The sequence below is a fragment of the Jaculus jaculus genome, chromosome X, assembly GCF_020740685.1.
Source record: "Jaculus jaculus isolate mJacJac1 chromosome X, mJacJac1.mat.Y.cur, whole genome shotgun sequence".
In the NCBI taxonomy this organism is placed as follows: domain Eukaryota; kingdom Metazoa; phylum Chordata; class Mammalia; order Rodentia; family Dipodidae; genus Jaculus; species Jaculus jaculus.
This window is the reverse complement of record NC_059125.1, coordinates 116,727,128-116,754,724: the sequence shown is the minus strand read 5'-3', so window position 1 is coordinate 116,754,724 and position 27,597 is coordinate 116,727,128. Positions and strand designations below refer to the sequence as shown.

General features: G+C 41.6%; 1 protein-coding gene across 3 annotated transcripts in view; it reads left to right on the top strand.

Moving 5' to 3' along the window:
* The first annotated feature begins 4,229 nt into the window (after positions 1 to 4,229).
* The window catches only part of Cul4b (cullin 4B), a 62,929-nt gene continuing 39,561 nt past the window's right edge, over positions 4,230 to 27,597 (top strand). The window contains exons 1-3 of one of the 3 annotated variants that reach the window (XM_045140245.1): positions 4,230 to 4,371; positions 5,096 to 5,650; positions 7,634 to 7,749. In XM_045140245.1, coding sequence (XP_044996180.1) covers positions 4,344 to 4,371; positions 5,096 to 5,650; positions 7,634 to 7,749 — 699 coding nt within the window. In that variant the 5' untranslated portion in view covers positions 4,230 to 4,343. Of the gene's footprint in view, positions 4,372 to 4,397; positions 4,437 to 5,095; positions 5,651 to 7,633; positions 7,750 to 27,597 lie in introns of those variants that run through there. The other 2 variants (XM_045140244.1, XM_045140246.1) reach the window with 2 other exon arrangements.

Here is a 27,597-nt window from a genome sequence, read left to right as displayed (position 1 = left end):
TATGCATATATTTACTTTTATAAATAAAATCTGGCTAAAAGAGAGCCAATAATAACTATACCTCATCTGGCAACATTGTAAAATTTAATTAATGTTTCTAAGGTAATGAGTTGAATGCACAAGATGAAAGATTCTATATAAGGAATATGAAGTAGGTGCCCAATCAGGTTTTGTCTGATAATGGCTATAATTGTATGGTTTTCCACATTACACAACTTGATTATTGTGGGTTCAGTGATTTCAACCTTGAAAAAATATATTTTAATGTCGAGAGAACATTTAACTCTGGTTGGATGTATAAAACACTTTTATGTTCTACCTACCCACAATCAGTCAATTCTAGATGTAAACGATGTTTCACATAACAACATGGGAGGCTTTACTTCATTTCATTTTATTCTTTTTTGTTTTGGTTTTTCAAGGTAGGGTCTCGCTCTAGCCCAGACTGAGCTGGAATTCACTCTGTATTCTCAGGGTGGCCGAACTCACGGCGATCCTCCTATCTCTGCCTCCCAAGTGCTGGGATTAAAGGTGTGCGCCACCATACCCAGCTCTCATTTTGTTTTATCTTTATTTATTTATTTTGGGTTTTTGAGGTAGGGTCTCACTCTAGCCCAGGCTGACCTGGAATTCACTATGGAGTCTCAGGGTGGCCTCGAACTCACAGCAATCCTACTTCTGCCTCCCAAGTGCTGGGATTAAAGGCGTGCATCACCACGCCCGGCTTTTCTTCATTTTAAGTTGGTCTGAGATTCTAAGAAAAAGTTCTGGTCCTCTCATAAGAAGTAATATCTAAGTTGGTTGTGCAACAAAATGTAAATAGAAGCAAAACTCATGAAAGTTACATATCTATATTTACATATGCTAAATATGTGAGGATTGACCTGGCACAAACTAGACTGAATTTATAAAGTGTCAAAAGATAATTGTTAGTTCTTTCTGGCCCCGGCGTCCAAGATGACAAAATGAAAGAACAACTGCCAAGAAAAGGCCGTGGGTGGGCTGGAGAGATGGATTAGCGGTTAAGCGCTAGCCTGTGAAGCCTGAGGACCCTGGTTTGAGGCTCGAATCCCCAGGATCCACGTTAGCCAGATGCACAAGGGGGCACATGTGTCTGGAGTTCGTTTGCAGTGGCTGGATGCCTTGGCGTGCACATTCTCTCTCTCTCTTTCCTCTTCCTCTTCTGTCACTCTCAAATAAATAAAAATAAGCAAAAAAAAATTTAATAAAAAGGCTGTGGGCATGTGCAGCCTGTTGGTAGCACTAACTGTGCCTGATATTTGCCCAAGGACAAGGCTATTAAAAAGTTCATCATTTGGAACATAAAAGAGGCCACTGTGGTCAGGGACATATCTGAAGCAAGTGTCTTCATGCATATGCTCTTCCCAAACTTTATGTGAAGCTGTATTACTGTGTGAATTATGTAGTTCCCAGCAAGGTGGTCAGGAATCCAGAAAGGACCAAACACCTTGACCTTAGTTTAGACCTGCTGGTACTGCTGGAATTCACTATGGAGTGTCGGGGTGGCATCACACTCACAGCAATCCTACCTCTGCCTCCCGAGTGCTGGGATTAAATGCACCACACCCAGCTAGGATTCTATTTTGCAAGTGACAGAAACCCAATTTGAATAAACGTAACCCTACCATGAAAAAAAAAGAGACAATTGTTAATCACTTAAGAGAAAAAAAAGTTGTTACTTTTTCCCATAACATTCAGGGGTCTTTCATACAGAATTTAAATAGCAAGTGAGACTACTGTGTTATTCACTGTGAATCACAGCTAGGCTTGGGTGCAGGTCTATAATCAGAGCTCCTTAGAGGGCTGAGGTAGAATCAGAATTTCAGAGTATAAGGCCTCCCTAAGAATGAGTTCAAGTCCAGCCTAAGAAACTTAACCAGAACCTGTGTCCAAAAAAAAAAAAAAAAGGCTAGAGATGTAGCTTGGTGGATGAGTGCTTGCCTAATGTTCATGAGACTCTGGGCTTAAATCCAGAACCAACCCCCGCCCCGAACACACACTCACAGAGCTAAGGCTCAAAAACCAAAGGAATTGAGTTTTTTAGAATTAAGATGTAACTCAGAAGACTGAGGAGCTTAACTCATGTGAAGTCAGAAGCTATTACTTGAACACAGTTGGATATTAACAGGACTGCATTTTCCTTTAGGTCAGTATAAAAGTTCTTTTTTTTTGTATATAAAAAGACTTTGTCTCCTTTGTCTCTCTATTGCTTATCCTGTCTATTACCTTTTACTTGTATTAATTCATCTTTCATAAATTTTGCTGGGTGTGGTGGCTCACGCCTTTAATCCCAGCACTCGGAAGGCAGGGGTAGGCAGATCGCCATGAATGAGGCCACCCTGAGACTCCATAGTGAATTCCAGATCAGCCTGAGCTAGCGTGAGACCCTACCTCGAAACAAAAGAAAAGAAAAATAAATAAATTTATAAATATTTAGCACTTATACACACACACACACACACACAGAACCTTTTCACAGCTCCTTTTTTTTTTTTGCCCTTTTTGCCATTGCTTAGAAATGTACTCTTCCCCTTATTTATTTATTTATTTATTTTTGGTTTTTCAACGTAGGGCCTCATTGTAGCCTAGGCTGACTTGGAGTTTACTATGTAGTCTCAGGCTGGCCTCAAGCTCACAGTGTTTCTCATACTTCTGCTTCTCCAGTCCTGGGATTAAAAGCATGTGCCACCAACAAGGCATCCCCCTTATCTTTTAGCGAATACTCACTTTGAGACCCAGCATAAATATTGTCTCTGAGTGTAGTTCTGAGTTCCACATTTGCTCTTTAGCTGTTTGTTTTGCCTCTTCCCACAATACTTTCTACATTTTAGCAGTTATCATTGTTGTGAGACCGGCTTCCACCACTGGAGAGATGCTTATGGTTTCTGAACCTACAAATGGGCAATATTGTTAATTTTTTTTTTTTTTGAGGTAGGGTTTCACTCTAGCTCAGGCTGACCTGGCATTCACTATGTAGTCTCAGGGTGGCCTCAAACTCGTGGCAATCCTCTTACCTCTGCCACCCAAGTGCTGGGATTAAAGGCATGTACCACACTGTTAAATTTTACTTTAACACTCGTATCCTCTCCTTCTAAGGTGTTTTATGTTTTTTTTTTTTTTTTTTTCCGATGTAGGGTCTCATTTTAGCCCAGGGTGACCTGGAACTAAGTGTGTAGTGTCAGGTGGTTTCAAACTCATGGTGATTCTCCTACCTCAGCATCCAGAATGCTAGCATTAAAGGTGTGCGCCACCATGTCCGGCTGTTTGTTTGTTGTTTTTTTTAAAGACCATGTAGCCCGGTCTGGCTTAGAACTAGCTTTCCTTCAGCCGCGGGGCCTCCAAGAGTGCTGCAATTACAAGCATGCGATTCTACACAAGGCAGAATGGCCCAAGATTAAGTAAAAACTGCCAACAGGGATTTTATAACATTTATTGTTGCTAATTTAAGCAAATTTCGAGGTTTTTTTCTTAGCAGTGATTAAAGGTAAAATTTACGCTCATGGAGCACATTAGTAGGAAACACTGAGTTTTGTGAGTATTATTTTCCAAAAACGCCTCCTTTAGAGTCTGTAGGCTGAGATTTAGTAAATGAAGGAAGTAGGTGTTAGCTTTGTTTGGTCTACAAATTACTGAGCTATGGAATGATGGGTTGGGGGCAGGGGAGACCCCGAAATTGTGCTGGGTGGAGCTATTTCTTAGCCTTGCAAGGTACCCTTGATTTGGCCAGCCATCTAAGAAAACTCTCCTGGTAGGAACCTAAGAGGATTTACAGCTGTTATTACTGAGAAACTCAAAAGGCAGGCCCTTTGGTCTGTTGTCTCTGACAAAAAAATGGGAAACAATTTGTTGCTTCACTGAATCAAAAAAACTCTCTTTCTTCCTATCTAAGCTCTTTTTCTTTTCTATCTTAACAGAGACATTCCTGTCTAGCAGCAGGCATAAAGGCACGCTGTGTTTTCCTCTATTTCGGGTTACTCCCTGCAGCCTTGCTACCCCTCCTTATTCCTTTATCTCTTTCAAAGTTTCCATCCTCCTGTTCCCTTACTTTTTGCTCCCTCCCCCCCCTTTTTCCCAGCTAGCTCACCCCGCCCCTCGCCGACACCACCTACCCAGTCTCACGAGCCGCTTCCCGCTTCTTCTCCCGCCACCCCCACCCTCTGTGCCCGCCCTCCTCAGGTTCAGAAGCTTCCAATCAAGAGCTCGGAAGGTGTCTCCAGTGCCCGCCCCCTTCTCCTGCGCCACCTCTCTTCCCCCCCGTGTGCCCTCCCCTAACCCCCCCACCTCCAGTTCGGCCGACCCGGGGGCTTCAGGATCTGGGCGCTATGAAAAGTGTCTGCCCAGTCACTTCCGGTAAGGTCGCCGCGGCGCGAAGCTCCCCGTGGGACGGGAACGGGATGGGAGTCACTGGGGTCCCGGTAGGAGGGTGCTGCTGGGGACGGGGACCGGGAGCGGGAGCGAGGGGGGGGGACGAAGCCGGGTGGCTCGGGAGCTCCAGCCGCCCCCTCCCGGAGCCTTGGTCCCCCGCACCCCGGGCGGCTGAGGTCCTTCTCTCCACCCCCCACTCCAGGAGGGTGACGCCGCCTCTCTTCGGGTGCCGCGTGACCGGAAGTGGCGCCATCTTTAGCCTCTTGTGCTATTGACAATAACAAGCCTGGTTCTCGTCCCCCTCCCCCCAAGCCCAGCATCTCCCCTCCCAGAGAGGGAGAAAAGGAGGAGGAGCTGCAAGCTTCACCGACTCTCTGAGTCGCTTCTGCGGAACGTGGAGGGGGGGAGAGGGAGATCGAAAAGCAGGGGAAGGGGGGACGGCACGGCCGTTTACCTGTCTGCCTCCTCTTTCGCTCTCCCCCCCTTGTTCGGCTCACTGCTGGTGGCAGCCTCTCCTCCTTCCCAAACCCTCCCATTCCCCCGGTATACCCCCCCTCCACTTTCCTCCTCGTCCTCTGTGTTTCTCCTCTCTTCTTTCTTCCCTTCCCCCTCTAGCATTGCCACCTTTCTTACACGCACGCAGGCATATCAACGTGTGCTTTTGATGCTCCTCTGCCTGTTGACCCCGCTATTTTCATGTTTCCAACAGGTTTTTCTTCCCCCAATCCCTCAGCTGCTGCTGCTGCTGCTCAGGAGATCAGATCTGCCACTGATGGTAATACCAGCACCACTCCGCCCACCTCTGCCAAGAAGAGAAAGTTAAACAGCAGCAGCAGTAGCGGCAGTAACAGTAGTAACGAGAGAGAAGACTTTGATTCCACCTCTTCCTCCTCTTCCACTCCTCCTTCACAACCTAGGGATTCGGCGTCCCCTTCCACCTCGACCTTCTGCCTCGGGGTTCCAGTGGCTGCTTCCAGCCACGTACCGATACAGAAGAAGCTGCGTTTTGAAGACACCCTGGAGTTTGTAGGGTTTGATGCGAAGATGGCTGAGGACTCCTCCTCCTCCTCATCATCATCTTCACCAACTGCTGCAACATCTCAACAGCAGCAGCAGCAGCAACTTAAAAATAAGAGTATATTAATCTCTTCTGTGGCTTCAGTGCATCATGCAAATGGCCTAGCCAAATCTTCTACCACCGTCTCTAGCTTTGCTAACAGCAAACCTGGCTCTGCTAAGAAGTTAGTGATCAAGAACTTTAAAGGTAACCAAGGCCAAAATTTCATAATCACCTACCAAGGCTTTGACACTGGAGCAGTCACGTGCTCTATTTATGTTATATTAAAAAGTATAGAGGAGCCTAGTGTTTTATGCATAATCAGTGAAATGGAGGGGAGGTCCATTTTTAGGTAAAGGGTTCATTTTTCTGGGGTGGTTTGTATCCATGTTCTGAAGCATACTCCAGGGATTTCCGTGCAGTGTGTTGTTGAGGTCTCTCATCCAATTGTACCTAATCTGTTATTCCTCATAACATTGATAATCTACAGTATGACTGATGAGGATTTTACAGGTGAGAAATTCGTCTATTTTAAGGAGATTTATTTCAGTTGCATAGTGAGTCTCAGCACTGCTGAGATTTTTATGCTTCGAGGCCACATTCTCCAGTGTTTAAAATGCAGATAGCAGTGGTGTTATTTTTATGCTTAAATAATATAATTAGGTTTGTAATGTTGATTACTAACTGCACTTGTGAAACTCATTGTGGAAACAGTATTTGGGGAAAATATATTTTGCGTTTTCTGTATTTCTTTCCAAAGCTAAGGTCTGGAAATGAAAAATGTTGTGTATACACACAGAAGTAGTAACTCTGTATACCGCTCACTAGTCTAAAGATAGGAACAGTTACTACATTTTCATCACTAAAATGGGACTCAAAGTATTGACCTGGCACTTCTAGAGAATTTGCTCATTATACATGAGATAAGTGAGTTTTGTGAATATTGATGAAAATAAAAGCCAGCATTTATACTATACTTAAGCTAAGTCAATTTTTATCTGTTTAATGTATTTCTGCTTTCTGACTTTTTCACCATCTTTAGCTGGCAGGTAACAAATGCTAGAATGTGTATTAAATAGAGAACTAAATGAATGAACTTAAGTAATATTTACCAGATAAGTGCCTTGTGGCCATCGGCACTGAGAGAATTACTTTGTGCTTGTGTTTGCAGCATTAGTGTGGAAAACAGAACTGTGCTGTTTGTCTCAAGCAGAGGGTTATGATATGGTCGTTTTTAACCCTTTCTTTTTTTATATCACCCCTTTCCATCCTCTGGTGTGAATTCTTTCTAAATTAATAGTAGATCTTTCTAAAGTGAAGATGAATTGTATTTGGATAATGTGTTTGTTATTTCACTTAAAGATACATTGATTTAATAGGCAATGACTTTTAAAGAAATAAGCTGTGATCCTAATTGCATTTGCAAATTAAGAGATTTTATTTTCCTCTTCCTCCTGGAGTTAACACATTAAAGCATTTATATTTTTAATATATATTTTTTACTTACTGCTGATCAGTAAAGTTTAGAGCCTATATTAAGCTGCTTCTTTAAATTCTGAAAATGCTGCATTGCTTCTAGAGTCATTTGGACGTTAAATTTTTCTTACACATTCACTCTGCTCATTAATAGATCAAAACCTAAGAAATTTTCTCCATTGTTGTGGTTGCTACATAAATTTGGGGGTCAAATAGACCTGAATTAGAATCCCAGCTTTGCCTTTGGCTGTCTATGGTGACCTTGGGCAAGCTTACCAAATGAGTTCCAGGCTGAGTTTCTTCAGTTGTTAAGCAGGGATCTTAATATTTACTACAAGATACTTTATTAAGAAGATTTCTAACAAGTTTATAAAATGATTTGTACATAATAGTCACTCAGTATTTTAAATCTCCTGTACAAGATTCATGTCAACTTATGTTTTAGACATGATAGAATAAGGTCAGGGTTGTTATGTTTTATCTGTCATTCTTGAAGTTTTATTTTTGAAGCCATACAATCAATAGGAGAAAAAAAAACACCTCACCTTCAATTTTAATAGGCGAGTCAAAATGACTTAAACATCATTCTAGCATTTTGGGTTTTATTTATACTGAGCTTAAATATAGTAGTGGCTTTTTAATATTTAGCTATATTATGGCTCTTTGGTTACTATATCCTACCTATTCTAATACCAGTGTTTTACATTTATCTAGATAAGCCTAAATTACCAGAAAACTACACAGATGAAACATGGCAGAAACTGAAAGAAGCAGTGGAAGCTATTCAGAATAGTACTTCAATTAAGTACAATTTGGAAGAACTCTACCAGGTATGTATTAGTGTGTAAAACCAGATTTGGCTAATTTAAATTGGTGGGATCACATCTGTTTTACTTTATGAAATGAACAATTAAGTAGACTTTAGGTTCTCTACTTACTACAATTTAAATTCATTGATATCTTCTTATTTTATAATTAGACCACATATTCTCAAATGTACTGTGGGTACATAATTACACAGTTCTGATGAAGATTCACTTATATATCTATTTAAATATTTTACTTTTATTTATTTATTGGAGAGAAAGAGAGGATGAGCATGCTAGGGCCTTCGGCCACTGCAAACAGACTCCAGATGCATGTGCCACCTTCTGTATCTGGCTTATGTGGGTCCTGGGGAATCGAACTTGGATCCTTTGGCAAGCACCTTAATTGCTAATCCATTTCTCCAGCCCTCAGATCTGTCTCTATATATATGTATGTATGTGTGTGTGTGTGTATACATTTTTTTGTTTTTTTAAAATATTTTTTATTTCTATTTATTTATTTGAGAGCGACAGACAGATAGAGAAAGAGGCAGAGAGAGGGAGAGAATGGGCGCTCCAGGGCCTTCAGCCACTGCAAATGAACTCCAGACGCGTGCGCCCTCTTACGCATCTGGCTAATGTGGGTCCTGGGGAATCGAGCCTTGAACCGGGTCCTCAGGCTTCACAGGCAAGTGCTTAACCGCCAAGCCATCTCTCCAGCCCCTTGTTTTGTTTTTCGAGATGAGAGCTCACTCTAGCTCAGGCTGACCTAGATTTCACTCTATAGTCTCACTCAGGGTGACCTCAAATTCATGGTGATCCTCCTACCTCTGCCTCCCAAGTGCTGGGATGGCTCTTTGGTTATATTTTGATACAGTAAAGGCTTTACTTATAGTGGAATCCTGTAATGTGGATCCTAAAATTTATTTCTGCTGAGTCTCTGTGTGTTTGTGTGTGTGTGCATGCATGCATGTGTGGTGGGCATGTGTGTATGTGTATTTGCAGATGTATGGGCACTGCAAAAGTCAGAGGTTGATGTCAGGTGTCTTCCTTAGTTGCTCTCCACTTTATTTTATTTAATTTTAAAACAAAAATTATTTGCAAGCAGAGAGAGAAAAGAGACAGAATGGGCGCTTCAGGGCCGTTAGCTGTTGCAAACAAACTCAAGATGCATGTATCACTTTGTGCATCTGGCTTTACGTTGGTTCTGAGAAATCTAACTCAGGTCACTAGGATTTGTAGGCAAGCACCTTAACTGCTTAGCCATCTCTCAAGCCCCTCTTACCTTATTTTTTCAAAAAACAAACTTGAATGTTTATATTCCTTTGTTTTTATTTATTTACTTGTTGTTTGTTAATTTGAGAGAGTGAATGGGTGTGACAGGCCTCTAGGCACTGCAAATGCACTCCAGACACATTTGCTACCTTGTGCATCTGGCTTATGTGGGTACTGTGGAATCGAACTTGGGTTCTGGGGAATCAAACCTGGGTCCTTAGGCTTTGCAGGTAAGTAAGTGCCTTAACTGCTAAACCATCTTTGCATCCCCGGTTTTAATTTTTTTAATTTTTATTTTTTAATTAATTAATTAATTTATTTATTTGAGAGTGACAGACAGAGAGAAAGAAGCAGAGAGAGAGAGAAAGAATGGGCGCGCCAGGGTTTCCAGCCACTGCAAACGAACTCCAGATGCATGCGCCCCCTTGTGCATCTGGCTAACGTGGGTCCTGGAGAATCGAGCCTCGAACTGGGGTCCTTAGGCTTCACAGGCATGCGCTTAACCGCTAAGCCATCTCTCCAGCCCCCCAGTTTTTATTTTTAATGTTTATTTATTTTCAAGAAGAGAGAGATAGAAGAAAGACAGAGAAGGGGCATGTCAGGGCCTCTAGCGACTGCAAACAATCTCCAGATGTATGTACCACTTTGGGCATCTGACTTTATGTGGACACTGGGGAATTGAACCTGGGTTGTTAGGTTTTGCATACAAGCACACTAACTGCTGAACCTTCTCTCTACCTGCTGTATTTTTATTAACTTCTAAGAAGAGAGAGAGAGAATGACAATGAATATGAATGAGCACCAGGGACTCTAGCCACTGCAAACAAACTCCTTTTAGATAAATGTGTCACTTGAGCATCTGGCTTTATGTGAGTTTTGGGGAATCAAACCTGGGCTGTCAGACCTTGCAAGCAAGTCTCTTTAGCTGCTGAACTGTTTCTCCAGCCCCCCAGTCTTTGCTTAGTTTTGTGACCTACCTATAGAAAAGGCCTCAAACATGAAGATTTTCTTCAACTATATTTTGGTTCATTCTTTTTTCTTTCTTTCTTTCCCTTTTTTTTAAAAAATGGTTTTTCGATGTAGGGTTTCACTCTAGCTCAGGCTGACCGGGAATTCACTATATATTCTCGGAGGGGCCTCAAACTCTCAGTGGTCTTCCTACCTCTGCCTCCTTAGTGTTGGGATTCAAGGTGTGTGTGCCAGTCACCACACCAGCGGGGCAGAGGTGGGGGGAAGGGGAGAAGGAAGGGAAAGGAAAGGAAGGGGACGAATGAATGAGTATGTTAGGGCCTCTAGCAGCTGCAAACAAACTCCAGATGCATGCACTACCTGTCACATCTGGCTTTACATAGATACTGGAGAAATTGGCTTGAGTTGTTAGTATTTGTAGGCAAGAACTCTTAACTGCTGAGCTATCTCTGCATCCCAGTTACCCTGTTTTTAATCTTGGACAAGATAGTAAACTCCACTGAGTTTCAGTTTCTTCCCCTATAAATGGAGTAAACTGCCTTCCCTGTTTTCCTCTTAGGATTGCTTATAACTCAAGTAAAATGCTTATTAAAAAATGCCTTGCTAGGGATTGGGCATAGAGAGGTGCATTCCTTCAATCCCAACACTCGGGAAGTAGAGGCAGGAGGGTTTCTATAAGTCCAATGCCAGCATGGTACTACAGAATGCAGATCTAAGTTAGCTTGAGCTAGATAAGAGTGAGACCCTACCTGGAGAAAAAAAAAATAACCTTGTCAGACATGGTGGCACATGCCTTTTATTACAGCATTTGGGAAGTTGAGGTTGGAGGATGTGTGTTAGATGTCAGCCTGGGCTCGAGTGAAACACTGCCTCAAACAAACAAGGATTGGGAAGATGGTTCAGTAGGTATAGATACTTGTTTGCAAATCTTGAAGGCCCAGGTTTGATTCCCCAATTTCCACATAAAGCCAGATGCACAAAATGGCACATGCATCTGGAGTTTGTTTGCAGTGGCAAGAGGCCTTGGCAAATCCATTTCTTCTCTCTCCTTACAAATAAGTAAAATTTTAAAAATGAACAAAAAATAGCCAGGTATGGTGTTACACACCTTTAATCCCAGCACTTTGGAAGCAGAAGTAGGATTGCTGTAAGTTCAAAGCCAGCCTGGTTTTAAAAAACACCTCGGTGGCCGATGGCCGGGCATGGTGGCACATGCCTTCAATCCTAACACTCAGAAGGCTGAGGTAGGAGGGTTGCTGTGAGTTCAAGGTCAGCCCAAGATTAATTCTGGGTCAGCCTAGGGAAGAGCAAGACCTTACCTTGAAAAACTACAACAAAACACCTCGGTGAAACACTATCATATGTAAATCAAAGTGATGTTATCATTAATCAAACTTTTTTATAAACCACAGGATGGCGTTTGTACTTATAATATGTAAATTAAGATCACCAATTTCTATTTCTGTGAAAATTAAATGAATCAGAGCATGCAAAACACTCAGAACAATAATAAACACGTAATAATGCTATGTAAGTGTCAGCTGGTAGTATTACTAAGCTATTAAGGATAAGTTCACCTCATTTGGTTCTTTTGACATATTATACATATGATTCTCAAATTGTATAATAATAAAAGAATTATGGAATTAGAGTGGGAAAGACCTTAAGAGATCATAAGACCCAATATCTTCCTATAGTGTACATGACAGCCTGCAAAGCAGATCTATTTTCTTTTATTTCATGTGAGCATCACTGAAAGACTCAAGTAGATAGGGGAGTAGTTATTATCTTTATTTGTTTGTTTGGGTTATTTTTTTGTAAATTTATTTATTTGACAGCGAAAGACAGAAAGAGGCAGATAGAGAGAGGGAGAATGGGTACGCCAGGGCCTCCAGCGATTGCAAACGAACTCCAGACGCGTGCACCCCCTTGTGCATCTGGCTAACGTGGGTCCTGGGGAATCGAGCCTCGAACCAGGGTCCTTAGGCTTCACAGGCAAGCGCTTAACTGCTAAGCCATCTCTCCAGCTCTGGTTTTTTTTTTTTTTTTTTTTTTTTTTTTTTTGAGGTAAGGTCTTAATCTAGCTCAAGCTGACCTGGAATTCACTAGGTAGTCTCAGGGTGGCCTAGAACGCACACCTCTGCCTCTCGAGTGCTGGGATTAAAAGCATGCACCAACACACTCAGCTCTATTTATTTATTTAAAAAAATATTTTATTTGTTGATTGGGGGGGCATATAGAGAGAGAATGGGTGTCCCAGGGCCTCCAGCTGCTGCAAACGAACTCCAGATGCATGCACTACCTTGTGCATCTGCTTATGTGGGTGCTGGGAAATTGAACATGGATCCTTTGGCCTTGGAGGCAAGCCTCTTAACTGGTAAGCCATTTCTCCAGCCCTATTGTCTTTATTTTATTGACAAGGAGACTGTGACCTACCCAAGCAATTTATTGGAGGTATAGGAGAACTCAAACAAGATGTCTAGTACTAAAATACATTTTTACCACCATGCTGCTGTGTTAATAATACTTCAGTATTTAAAATACTTTATTTATTTGAGAGGCTGAGAGAGAGAGAGGCTGATAGAGCATGGGTGCACCAGGGCCTCCAGCCACTGCATACAAACTCCAGATGCATGCATCCCCTTGTGTGTCTGGCTTATGTGGGTCCTGGGGAATTGAACCTACGTCCTTTGGCTTTTCAGGCAAGTGCCTTAACTGCTAAGCCATTTCCCAGCCTAACACTTCAGTATTTAAAATGTTACTGTGGGGCAGGAGGGATGGTTTAGCAGTTGAGGCATTTGCCTACAAAGACAAAGGATGTAGGTTCAATTTCCCAGGACCCATGTAGCCAGATGCACAAGGGGGTGCATGTGTCTGGAGTTCATTGCAGTGGCTGGAGGCCCTGGTGCACCCATTCTCTACCTCTTTCTCTGTCAAGTAAGTAAGTAAATAATTTTTTTAAAATGACACTGTGGTGCAGTGGTTAAAGGAGTAAAATTGAGTAAAATTGTCTTTAGGAACCAATTGTCATCAGAACAGGTGTTATGTTTTCATTTGTGTATGTAGTATTTTTATGAATATGCTGGTGTATAGCATATTGAATTTCATTAATATATTGCTATATTTCATATTTATAACACATTGATTATATATATATATATATATATTTTAAATTATTTATTTTTTTAAGAGTGACAGAGAGAGAAAGAAGCAGAGAGAGAGAGACAGAATGGGCGCGCCAGGGCCTCCCTCCAGTCACTGCAAACGAACTCCAGACGCGTGCACCCCCATGTGCATCTGGCTAACGTGGGTTCTAGGGAATCAAGCCTCAAACTGGGGTCCCTAGGCTTCACAGGCAAGCACTTAACCGCTAAGCCATCTCTCCAGCCCACATTGATTATATTAATGAGCAGAATTCACCTTGAATTTTTTTCCTGAGCTTTTGATGTGAAAATATCTTTCTTGATATGTTGGTTGTATAAATCATGTTGTTTCAAGCGACATTGCTTATGGGTTTTGTGGTTTTGCTTTCTTTGTCTTTTAAGTTTTTTTTTTTTGTTTGTTTTTTTGAGGTAGGGTCTCACTCTGGTCCAGGCTGACCTGGAATTCACTATGTAGTCTCAGGGTGGCCTCAAACTCATGGTGATCCTCCTCCCTCTGCCCTCTGAGTGCTGGGATGAAAGGCGTGTGCCACCACACTTGGCTTTGTCTTTTTAAGTTTTACGTGCTGTTGTTCACTTGTATTTTTAGTCTAAAGTCACAAGTGGCCAGGTGTACACATGCCTGTAATCCTACCACTTAGGAGGCTGAGACAGGAGAAGCTTGTGTTCAAGCTGAAGCATGGTTTACATAATGAGACTGTGTCTCATACAAACAACCCCAAAAGATAAAACTACAAGTGTCTGCATTTTTCATAATATCTTACTGTTTGTGCTATAATAAATTTAAAACACTTAGGTCTAGCTAGATTATTGTTTTTAAAATTTTTATTTTTACTTTTTAAAATTATTTATTTATTTATTTGAGAGCGAGAGACACAGAGAGAAAGACAGATAGAGGGAGAGAGAGAATGGGCGCGCCAGGGCTTCCAGCCTCTGCAAACGAACTCCAGACGCGTGCGCCCCCTTGTGCATCTGGCTAACGTGGGACCTGGGGAACCGAGCCTTGAACCGGGGTCCTTAGGCTTCACAGGCAAGCGCTTAACCACTAAGCCATCTCTCCAGCCCTATTTTTACTTTTTTTGTGGTAGGATGTCTCTCTAACTCAGGCTGACCTGGAATTCACTGTGTAATCTCAGGCTGGCCTCAAACTCACAGTGATCCTCCTAGCCTGGGCCTCCCAGGTCCTGGGATTAAAGGCATGCACAACTACACCCTGATACTTACTTATTTTCCAGGTGAGAGAAAGAATTAAAATGGACACACCACGGCCTCTTGCTGCTGCATATGAACTCTAGATACATGTTCCACTTTGTGCATTTGGATTTACATTGACACTGGGGAATTAAACCCAGGCCGGCAGTCTTTGCCAGCAAATGCCTTTAGCCACCGAGCCATCTCCCTAGTTTATTGTTGTTTTTTTTTTTTTTTCCGAGGTAGGGTTTCACTCTAGCCCAGGCTGGCCTGGAATTCACTATGGAGTCTTAGGGTGGCCTTGTAGCTTATCGGTTTTAATTCCTTAATTTTATGAATTCTCCCTGAGAGCTTTCTCTAAAAGATTATTTTGAAATGTTAAGGTTCAGAAAGGATAATCTCTTTGAATGAACTAATTAAAACAAGGATGAATGAGGTAAATATGTCATAATGCAGGCGCTTGTTTAATTTTAGTTCATTGAAAAGTAATTAAAAAGCACTGAAATTAGCTAGGCATGGTGGTGCATGCTTTTAGTTCCAGCACTCAGGAGGATCATCATGAATTCTCAAGTCCAGCCTATAAGTGCAAAGTTCCTCAGCTAGAGTGAGACCCTGTCTCAAAAAAGCACCGAAATTCAGCAATATAGAAATTTGTAGTTGCATAGAACTAAAGTACTCCAAACCCCAACCTACCTTCTTTTCCTGAAGTAAACATTTAATGGTCCATATCTATTCGTAGCTTTCTGCATGAAAACCATATTGCTTAAAATCTTAAATATAGAAGTTTCTAGTGTCAGTTGCACGTACTATATACACCATTTTTAATTTCTAGAAAAGAACACACTGTTCTGAGTACATTTTCTTTTCTTTTTTTTTAATGTTTTTTGAGGTAGAGTCTCACTCTAGCCCAGGCTGACCTGGAATTCTTAGGGTGGCCTTGAACTCACATTGATTCTCCTATCACTGTGTCTTGAGTGCTGGAATTAAAGGCATATGTGCCTGGCTTCAATTATCTTTTTTAAAAAGTAACTTGAGATTATGTGTTCCAAAATTTTATAACTATTTGTTCCTGGCAGCCTTTCAAATACTGTGTGGGTATGATGAGGCAGTAAGGTGTTTTGTTGTTGTTCGCTTGTTTGTTTTTGGTTGACTGTCAATGGGACTATGGCTAAATTGGTTAAATAAACTAGTTGGGTTGATTAGTCTGCCTTAGAATAGAGACTTGTTCTTGTCCCCCTACCCCCAAACAAGGACTGGGATTATAGGAATGTGCCACCATGCCTGGCTTTCAAATGAATTTTTGTGTGTTTTTACAAGGTAAGTTTTGGGCTGGAGAGATCGCTTAGCAGTTAAGCGCTTGCCTGTGAAGCCTAAGGCCCCTGGTTCGAGGCTCGGTTCCCCAGGTCCCACGTTAGCCAGATGCACAAGGGGGCGCACGTGTCTGGAGTTCGTTTGCAGAGGCTGGAAGCCCTGGCGCGCCCATTCTCTCACTCTCCCTCTATCTGTCTTTCTCTCTGTGTCTGTCGCTCCCAAATAAATAAATAAAAATAAAAAAAAACAAAAACAAAAAAACAAGGTAAGTTTTTACTCTAGTCCTGGCTGACCTGGAATTCACAACAATCCTCCTACCTCTGCCTCCCAAGTGCTGGGGTTAAAGGTGTGTACCACCACACTTGGCTTGTTCTTGTTCTTTTGAGCTAGAATCTCACTATGTTAGCTCAGGCTGGCCTGGAACTTGTGATCCTCCTTTCTCTGCTTCTCTAGTGCTGGTATTATCGATTTGCCACTCCCAAAACTATGGGTGAGTTACTTCCCTTAGTCAAGGTTTCCTTAATATACTGCTTGCAACATAACGTTAGCCTGAGTCTTTTTTGTTTGTTTTTCCATTTTTTTTTTTTTTGGAGGTAGGGTCTCACTCTTGCTCAAGCTGACCAGGAATTCACTATATAGTCTCAGGGTGGCCTTGAACTCAAGGTGATCCTCCTACCTCTGCCTCTTGAGTGCTGAGATTAAAGGCGTGCGCCACCACGCCTGGCTAGCCTGAGTCTTTTGATCAAGAAATCTTTACCCAAATGTGGTAGCACATAACTGTAATCCCTGCCCTCTGGAGACTGGGGCATAATTGCTGTGAGCTTGAGGACAGCCTAAGCTACATAGTGAAATCTTTATTTTAATATTTTAAAATTACAGTGTATTCTAGAGCCACAAAGCCACATACTTTTTTTTAAATCTTAGTAGGCCAGAACAGATGCTTAATGAACACATCACATCTTAAATATGCTTCAGTAGATACCATTTATGAAATTGAGAAACATTAGTAGCAACACTCCTAGAATGACATCTCTCTGCATTTAAGAAAATATCCTCATTTCACATGTGGTTATCTTATTGGTAGAATTTTGTTGTTGGTGTGAATTTTACCAAGCAGTATATTAAGTAATAGGATTATACTTCTTATGTTCTCAGTCTTTGTATGAGTAGATGAGTATTTTTAAATCAGCTACCTTTTTTAGAGCAGTTTGAAGTTTATATATCAGAGCCTAACATTTATTCTTCGTATAAAGCTATTAGGTTTTAAATGGTATAGAATGGTTTAGCCAGGTCCTCCAGCCATAGCAAATGAGTTTCAGACACATGTACCACCTTTTGTATCTGGCTTTACATAGGTACTGGGAAATCAAACCTGGATCCTTTGGCTTTCCTGGCAAGTACCTTAATTACTAAGCCATCTATCCAGCCCTAAAGCTATTATTGTTATTATTATTTTTTTTATTTATTTTGTTTTTTCAAGGTAGCGTCTCACTCTAGCTCAAGCTGATCTGGAATTCACTATGTAGTCTCAGGGTGGCCTCTGAACTCATGGTGATCCTCCTACCTCTGCCTCCCGAGTGCTGGGATTAAAGGCGTGTGCCATCACACCTGGCTCCCTAAAGCTATTTTTAAAATGAGCCTAGGTCATACTTTCTTTTTAATCAATCATTATTGTTTAATAAATGCTAATGTTTTTTTCTGAATTCTTTTATTTCATTTTTTTTCTCAATTTTTATTAACATTTTCCATGATTATAAAAAAGTCCCATGGTAATACCCTCCCCCCAACTTTCCCCTTTGAAATTCCATTCTCCATCATATCCCCTCTCCATCTCAGTCATTCTACTTACATATATACAGTACCAACCTATTAACCAACTTCCTCCCTTCCTTTCTCTTCCCTTTATATCTCCTTTTTAACTTACTGGCTGCTGCCACTGAGTTTTTTCTTCTCATGCAGAAGCCTGATCATCTGTAGCTAGGATGACGATGTTTTTTTTTTTTAAGGTATGGTTTTGCTCTAAATTTTATCTGCCTGGGAACTTTCAACCGGGCATGGTGGTGCACACCTTCAGTCCCAGCACTCGGGAGGCAGAAGTAGGAGGATCACCGTGAGTTCAGAGACCACCCTGAGACTACATAGTGAATTCCAGGTCAGCCTGGCTATAGCGAGACTCTTCCTTGAACCCCCCCCCCCCCAAAAAAAAAACCCAAACAAACAGAAAAGTAATTCAAGTTCCACAGTATGGTTAGGTGTAGTATATTATTTTAGACTCTTTTACTTGATGTACAGATAATTTTATATTTTATTGCATTATCACTTGTTGAGATTTTTTGTGGTGCATCTTTTGATCTTCTGTTTATGAGACAAGATCTCAGTGTGGTATATAAACTAGGTTATCCTCAAATTCAATATCCTTCCTAACCTCCTGAATGCTGTGATTATAGACATGTGACACCATATCTGGCTTGTTTTTGTTCTATAAACATGAGTTTGGAAAATGATCAAAAAACCTATTAGGTCTATAACCTCTTAGGTCCAGGGTATAGGAATTGTATCTTTTATTATTTACTTATTAATTTTGTTTTTTCAAGGTAGGGTCTCACTCTAGCCCAGGTTTGTATCTTTATTTTGTTAACTAAACATTTACATTTCATTTGCTACTTGCTTATATTTCCTTTGGGTAGTTTTGTGTTGGTTTTTCCAAATAATTTTTTTTTCTACTTATTTGTAAGCGGGGTTGGGGGGAGCATGAGCATACCAGGGTTTCCTGCCCCTGCAAATGAACACAGGATGCATGTGTCACGTTGTGCATCTGTTTTTACATGGGCATCACTGGTAACAAGAACCTTTAATGGTTGAGCCACCCCCCCAGTCCATCCCTTTTTGTTGTCTTATTTTTTTTTTGGTGGTGGGGGGATGTTGAAGGTAGGGTTTTATTCTAACCCAGCCTGACCTGGAATTCACTATGTAGTCTCAGGCTGGCCAAGTACTCAGCCTCCTGTGTTCTGGGATTAAAGACATGCAATGCCATGCCCTGCTGTTTTTTTTTTTTTTTTTTGGTGGTGGTTTTGGTTTTTTGAGGTAGGGTTTCACTCTAGCCCAGGCTGACCTGGAATTCACTATGTAGTCTCAGCCTGGCCTCGGTCTCATGGTGATCTTCTACCTCTGCCTCTCCAGTGCTGGGATTAAAGGCGTGAGCCACCACGCCTGACGTATTTGATTTTTTTCTTTTAAAGCTTAACCTTTTTTTTTAAATATCTTTTGTTCATTTTTATTTATTTGAGAGTGACAGAGAGAGGGAGAGAGAGAGAGATGGATAGAGAATGGGCACGCCAGGGCTTCCAGCCACTGCAAATGAACTCCAGATGCGTGCACCCCCTTGTGCATCCGGCTAATGTGGGTCTTGGGGAATCGAGCCTCGAACTGGGGACCTTAGGCTTCACAGGCAAGTGCTTAACCACTAAGCCATCTCTCCAGCCCGTTTTTGATTTTAGTTGTTAAGACACTTGCCTGTGAAGCCTAAGGACCCAGGTTTGATTCCTCAGTACCTACGTAAGCCAGCTGCACAAGGTGGCACGTGCATCCGAAATTCGTTTGCAGTGGCTAGAGTCCCTGACATGGCCATTCTGTCTGTCTCCTCTCTATCTCTGTCTCTCCTTGCAAATAAATACATAAATTAAAAAAAATACAGACTTGAGGTGAGCATGGTGATGCACGCTTTTAATCCTAGCACTAGTGAGGCAGAGGTAGGAGTACCATGAGTTCAAGACCACCCTGACAGAGACTACATAGTGAAATCCACGTCAGCCTGAGCTAGAGTGAGACCTTACCTTGAAAAACCAAAACAAAACCCAGCAGACATTAATAAGCACATAATGAGGTGAGCTTGTGAAGAAGCCAGCCAAGTTACATAGATAGGTGATAAGTGTCCACTTAAAGTTTCTATAGTTCCTTTGTTTTTTATTTCTGAGGTAGGGTCTCATTCTAGTGAGGCTGATCTGGAATTCACTATGTAATCTCAGGGTGGCCTCAAACTCACGGCGATCCTCCTACCTCTGCCTCCCGAGTGCTGGAACTAAAGATGTGCGCCACTATTCCCGGCTCTATATTTCCTTTTTAAAATACAATTTCATGCCAGGCATGGTCGTGCACACCTTCAATCCCAGCACTTGGGAGACAGAGGTAGGAGGATCGCCATGAGTTCAAGGCTACCATGTGTCTACATAGTGAATTCTAGGGCAGCCTGAGCTAGAGTGAGACCCTACCTCAACTCCCACCCAAAAAATAATAAAATAAAATAAAATTGTATTTAAATGCTTTATGAAGCTATTGAGAATCTGGTTAGTAGAAATAAATACTTGCATTATTAGAAGAACTATATTGAATCAAACCCTAGTAATGATCACAATGTTACTTAGTGAAAGGGGAAATAATTAGCATATTTCTAAAATTAAATTTCAGAGATCTAAAATAAATAGAGGTTATCTTAAACTCATGACTTTCAAAAATATTTTATTTATTTGAGAGAGAGAAAGAGGCACGTAGAGAGACAGAGATAGAAAATGGGCATGCCAGGAATTCCAGCCACAGCAAATGAACTCCAGATTCATGGGCCACCTTGTATATTTGGCTTACGTGTTTTCTGGGGAATTGAACCTAGAGCCTTAGGCTTCACAGGCAAATGTGTTAACCACTAAGCCATCTCTCCAGTCTGTGGTGGTTTTGTTGTTTGGTTTTTGGTTTTTGGTTTTTGGTTTTTTTTGCAGGGGGTTAGAGGTAGAGTTTTACTCTCTAGCTCACGCTGACCTAGAATTCACTAGATAGTCTCAGGATGGCCTCAAATTCATAGCCATCGTCCTACCTCTGCCTTCCAAATGACCACTTCTGGCTTCGATTATTTTTTCAGTCTCACTGTATAGTTCAGGCTGGACTTGAACTCTCTCAACCCTCCTGCTTTCGCCTTCCAAATGGTTGTGTTACAGGTGTGCTTCACCACACCTGGCCTATCTGTAACACTTAAGCAATAACAGCATTTTGTGTTTCCTTTCAAGACTGTGGTAGTTTGAATAGATGGTCCCCAATATATTCAGTTGTTTGTTTGTAGTTTGCATCTGCAGCCACTTGGCCAGAGGCAGTGTCACTGGGCAGATCTTAAGGTGTGGTGGTGGGTTTCAGATTTCAATCTAAAGATATACAAAGTGTGCCTAGTTGGAGTTCCTGAAGTGTGCTATGCTGGGTTTTGGCTTTTTGGCTTATGCTTCTCTCTTTCTCTGCTTGAACCTGTGAAGGCAGGCCAGCTTCTTCTGCCATTTATGGAACTTCCCCTGGATCTGTAATCTTCAATAAATATCCCTTTCTCCATAACTGTGTCTGGTCTAAAAGGTCCTCTCTGAACCTGAAGCTGTCTATAAGACCCTACCTTGAAAATTACACATATGTGTATTTCTCTGTGTGTATGTATGTTTGAACACTTCAGTGTGTCTTGTGGTTGGAAACAAATAAGTGCTTATGCCACTTTTTGTATCTGGCTTTATGTTGATGCTGGAGAATTGAATCTGGGCCATCAGGCTTTTTGTAACAAGTGCTTTTAACTGTTGAGCCAATTTCCCCAGCCTCTTTTATCCTTTTTGTATTTCAAATATCTGTTAGGGGGCTGGAGAGATGGCTTAGTGGTTAAGACATTTGCCTGCAAAGCCTAAGGACCCAGGTTCAATTTTCCAGGACCCATGTAAGCCAGATGCACAAGGTGGCGCATGCTCCTTAAGTTCGTTTTCAGTGGTTGGAGGCCCTGGTGCACCCATTCTCTCTCTGTTGATCTCTCTCTTTCTCAAATCCATAAAATAAATTAAAATAGAAACAAATCTAATAGGATGAAGAGTGCTTAGTAAACTCATTTCTTATTGATTCAGTGGCTGCTTCCTATGGTGTATAGCTGGACAGACACCTTGGGGCCTTAAAAATTATATAGTCCCTTTCTCTAAGGTACTTGTGAAATTCATAGTTTATGGTAAGACTTTTTTTAGTGTTTCTTTTTTTTTTTTCTTCAGTGCTTGGGATCAACCTAGCCCCTTGTACTTGCTAGGCAAGCACTTTTACCACTGCACTGAGCTATATGCCAAACCCTTTATAGTCAAAACATAATTTTTAAAAAATTTTTATTTATTTATTTATTTGAGAGCGTCAGACACAGAGAGAAAGACAGATAGAGGGGGAGAGAGAGAATGGGCGCGCCAGGGCTTCCAGCCTCTGCAAACGAACTCCAGACGCGTGCGCCCCTTGTGCATCTGGCTAACGTGGGACCTGGGGAACCGAGCCTCGAACTGGGGTTTTTAGACTTCACAGGCAAGCGCTTAACTGCTAAGCCATCTCTCCAGCCCTCAAAACATAATTTATAAAAAGAAATATAATAGAAAATATTAGTTTGCACCACACACAATAATGTGTAGTTTTCCATAAAAAGATTTTTTTTTCAGTTACATGCATTTATGTGAGATAGATTGTGACATAAAATATATTTCTTTGGTTTTGGGTCAGAAAGCTTTAAAATTCGCTTAGGCACTAGGCACATGTGACTGCTCAAAACAAACTTTGTTCCAAATTGAGGGAAGCAGCTGGGCATGGTGGCACATGGCTTTAATCCCAGCACTCCAGAGGCACAGGTAGGAAGATCACTATGAGTTCCAAGTCAGCCTGGGCTACATTGATACCCTAGCTTGAAAAACTAAATTTAAAAAAAGGACCAAAGTGAGGGAAGCAGAACCAGGCCTGGAGGCATCACCTTTAATCCTGGTGCTAGGGAGCCTGGGGTAAGAGAATCTTTGTGAGTTGGAGGCCAGCCTGGGGCTATAGAATTAAGTTCCATCTCAGCATGGGCTGAGACACTACCTCAAAAAATAAAATAAGAGCTGGAGAGATGGCTTAGCAATTAAGTCACTTGGCTGAAAGGCAAAGGATCCAGGTTCAATTCCCCAGGACCCAAGTAAGCCAGATGCACAAGGTGGTGCTTGCATCTGGAGTTCTTTTGCAGTGGCTGGAGGCCCTGGTGAACCCATTTTCTCTCTCTCCATCCCTCTCCCACTTTTTTTTTTTTTTCAATATAGGGTCTCACACTAGCCCAGGCTGACCTGGGCTATCATGCCCGGCTCACTCACTTTCAAATAAGTAAATAAAAATAAAATATTTAAAAGTAATAAGGTGATATTTAATGAGGTAATAAGGTGAGCTGGGTGTGGTGGCACATGCCTTTAATTCTAGCACTTGGGAGGCAGAAGTAGGAGGTTAGCAGCAGTGAGTTCAAGCCCACCCTGAGACTAATTCAAGGTCAATCTGAGCTAGAGTGAGACCCTAGCTTGAAAACTAAATTTTTTTTAAAAAGTGGAGAGTGACTTAGGAATATTGCTGGCATCAACCTCTTACCTATACACATGCATGTTTGCACACACCTAGCCCCTGCACAAATATGTACAAAAGTGAATGAGTGAATGCTTATCTTAGATGCTTCTTCCTTTCTCACCTCAAATTTCTTTTTTTTTTCTTTTTTCTTTTTTTTTTCAAGGCAGGGTCTCGCTCTAGCTCAGGCTGACATGGAATTCACTATGTAGTCTCAGTGAGGCCTCTAACTCATGGTGTTCCTCCTATCTCTGCCTCTCAAGTGCTGGGATTAAAGGCACCACCATGCCTGGCACAAATTTCACTTGTTATGATGCTAGCTAGAGTTTCTACCTAGGGCCTCAAGCCTGCTAAGCAAGTGTTCTGTCACTGCGCTACACCCCTCGCCCTCCTAAAACTTCATTTACCACCTTCCAGCTAAATGTAGTTGAGACTGTAATATATATAAACCTGAAGTTTAAGTCTCTGCTTCTCATTCCCGCTAGCTCCTTATCCATTTCTTTCAGTTCTGCTATCTTGCCCTTACCTAAATGATAGCCTGTTCTCTCTACTTGTCAGTGTGCAGCTAGTGCACACTGTTGTAATTGTATGTTTCCTGGCCATTTCTTTCATTCTACCTGAAGTCCCTTCTAATGTGCAGGACACATTATTGTAGATATATCATGGCTTTTTTGTTGTTATTTTTCCAAAGTCGAGTCTCACTCTAGCTCAGGCTGACTTGGAATTCACTGTGTAGTCTCAAGGTGGCCTCTAATTCACTGCTATCCTCCTACCTCTGCCTCCCGAGTCCTGGGATTAAAGGTGTGTGTTGTCATGACTGGCATGCTATAACAGTTTTTGGGTACTCCTGTATTCCTTGTTTAAAGCTCAAGAAGTATTAAATAACTTTTAAAGATATATGGCCACTTGATCACTATCATTAAGGAGAGTCAAGAAGACAGGATATACACATAAAAAGATAATATTTAGTAACAAGTCAGTGTGGTGCGATGGGAGGGAGTACTACTTGAATCTGTAACAGTAAGAGGAATGAGAAGAAATGAAGCCTATTTGAGTAGGAAGAGAATGTTTAGTATGCTGTAGGAGAAGATAAATTGATGTGTCAAGAACTGTTAGGGAGAGGGTACTGAGGAGATGGCTCAGTGGTTAAAGGCAGTTGTTTGCAAAGCCTGAAAGCCCAGATTTGGTTCCCCAGCACCCATGTAAAGTCAGACACAAAGTGATACATGCATCTGGAACTTGTTTGCAGCAGCATGAGATTCTGGTGCACACACATGCATGCACACATAAACACACCAAAAAACTGAGGGGTCTGGAGAGATGTCTCAGCGGTTAAGGTGCCTGCATGAAAAATCTAACAACCTGAGTCTGGTTCCCACATAAAGCCGTCATCATAATATAAAGTGGCCCGTGCATCTGGAGTTTGTTTGCAGCAGCTAGAGTCCTTGGAATGCCCATGTTTCTCTCTTCCCCCTTCTCTCTTCTTGCAAATAAATAAAAATATGTGGTTAGATGTGGTAGTGCACACCATTCATTCCAGCACTTGAGGCAGTGGTAGGAAGAGTGCCATGAGTTCAAGACCATCTTGAGGCTATATAGTGAATTCCAGGTCAGCCTGGGTTAGAGCGAGACCCTGCTTTGAAAAACAAAACCGCACACAAAATTGTGGGCTGGGCTGATGGCTCAGTAGTTCAAGGTGTTTGCTTAAAAAAAAATGTAAGAACTGTTAGGGGTAAAAGGAAAACACTATATAAGGAAGTGGAATTAAGTAGGATTTAGGGGAAGTACTGGGAGTAGGAAAAGTGGAGAAGAAGCCAGGCATAGTGGTGCATGCCTTTAATCCCAGTACTTGGGAGGCAGAGGTAGGATCACTGTGAGTTCGAGGCCACCCTGAGACTACACAGTGAATTCCAGCTCAGCCTGTAGTAGAGTGAAACCCTACCTCAAAAAACAAAAAAAAAAAAAAAAGAGAGAGAGAGAGAGAAACGGGAACAAGCCATAGAGGATCCATGAACAGAGACACATGAAAGAAACATAAATGTACTCTTAGGCATTTATGACCTAACCCAAGGTTATATGGAATATAAGTCCGTGTCTCCTAGAGTTTTCCAGTTTTCCATAGCTTTTGAATTTAACTGGCCTTTTCTTCCCTGGTGAGGTATAACTTCCTTCCATTGGGTTCCGTTAGCTTTGTTTTCATTTACTAACTTACTTGACTTGCTTATTGGCAGTGTGACTTCTCTTAAAAAAATTCACTACAGGAATGTAAAGATAGCTTAGTGGTTAGAGCGTGGCTGCAAGGCCTAATGACCTAGTTTTGATTCCCCAGTATCCACATGAGCCAGATATACAATGTGTCACATGCATTGGGGTTCTTCTGCAGGGGCTAGAGGCCGTGGCATACCCATTCTCTTTATTTGACTCTCTTTCAAAATAAGTAAATGAGGGCTGGAGAGATGGCTTAGTGGTTAAGGCGCATGCCTGCAAAGCCTAATGACTGAGGTTTGATTCTCCAGTGCCCATGTAAGCCAGATGCATATGGTGTCGCATGTGTCTGGAGTTTGTTTGCAGAGGCTAGAGGACCTGGTGCGCCCATTCTCACTGTCTCTAATAAATAAAAATAAATCTTAAAAAAGCATTTAAAAAAACAAGTTAAATGAATGAAATATTTTTTGAGGTAGGGTCTCACTATAACCCAGGCTGATCTAGAATTCACTAAGTAGTCTCAGGGTGGCCTCAAGCTCATGATGATGACCCTTTGACCTCTGCTTCCCAAGTGCTGGGATTAAAGATGTGTACCACCATGCCCAGCAAATAAATATTTATAATTTTTGTTGTTTTTCTAGGTAGGGTCTACCTCTCTAGCCCAGGTTATCCTGGAATTCACTTTGTACTCTCAGGATGGCCTCCAATTTACAGCAATCCTCCCGAGTGCTGAGGTTAAAGGGGTGCGCTGTCGTACCCAGCTAATTTTTTTTTGTTTGTTTTTGTTTTTCGAGGTAGGATCTCACTCTAGCTCAGGCTGACCTGGAATTCACTATGTAGCCTCAGGTTGGCCTCAAACTCATGGTGATCCACCTACCTCTGCCTCCTCAGTGCTGGGATTAAAGGTATGCACTGCCAAATATAGCCTCTTTACTGGAATTTTTGGCCTTTGTTATTGTGAGAAAGGAATCAGTGTTACACTTAGGTCAGATTACATCAGGATTTTACCATGCCTGTCTTTTGATGTTCATAATTAAAAAAAAAAAAAAAAAAAAAAACAACTCCCAGAGCCAGGCATGGTGCATACACCTTTAATCCCAGCACTCAGGAGGCAGAGGTAAGAGAATCTCTATGAATTTGAGGCCAGCCTGGAACTACAGAGTGAATTTCAGGTCACCCTGGGCTAGAGTGAGATCCTACTTCAAAAAATCCAAAAAATAAAACCATAAAATATGAATTTACCTTGTTAGATTTTGGTATAGTAAGGGACCAATTCAACTATTAGATTCTTTTGTATTTATTTATTTATTTTGGTTTTTAGAGGTTGGTTCTCACTCTAGCACAGGCTGACCTGGAATTCACTATGTAGTCTCAGCCTGGCCTCTATCTTAACTCACAGTGATCTTGTTACCTTGGTCTCCCAAGTGCTGGGATTAAAGCATGCATCACCATGCTGTGCTAGCTAGCTAACTAGCTTTCTCTCTCTCTTTTTGTTCTTTGTTTTTCGGTTTTCTGAGGTATGGTCTAGATCTAGCTGACCTGGAATTCACAGTGTAGTCTCAGGGTGGCCTTGAACTCATGACAATCCTCTGCCTCCCAAGTGCTGGGATTAAAGGCATGTGCCACCATGCTCAGTGAGCTTTCTTTTTTATTTTATGTATTCTGTTTTTCAAGGTAGGGTCTCACTAGCCCATGCTGACCTGGAATTCACTATGTTGTTTCAGGGTAACCTCAACTCATGGCGATCCTCCTCCCTTTGCCTCGAGTGCAGAGGTAAAAGCCACGTACTACCAAGCCTGACTTTATTTATTTATTTATTTATTTATTTATTTATTTATTTATTATGAGAGAGAAGGAATTGGTGCACAAGGGCCTCTAGCCATTGCAATCAAACTCCAAATGAGTACATCACCTTGTGCATCTGGCTTACATAAGTTCTGGGTAGTCGAACCTGTGTCCTCAGGCCTTAACTGCTAAGCCATCTCTTCAGCCCTCTTTTGTATTTTTTAATCTAGTGGAGTAGTTTGAACCTTGGATCTCAAGCTAGTTAGGGAAGGGTTCTGCCACTGAGCCAAATCCCCAAACCTTGTATTTAACTATTATTAAACAGACATGTTGGGGAAAATTTCATGTTATTAATTACACTCATTTTAATAGTTCTAGCATTAATTTCTACTTTGCATTCTGTTCAGGAAAACTTAAGGAAGTATAATAAGTGTTGATTGAATTGTAATAGCACTGTCTGACCTGGCTGAGGGATAAACAATAATAACTAATAATAATAATAACTATTATTATTAGGTATTCAAGGTAGGGTTTCACTGTAGCCCAGGCTGACATGGAATTCACTATGTAGTCTCAGGGTGCT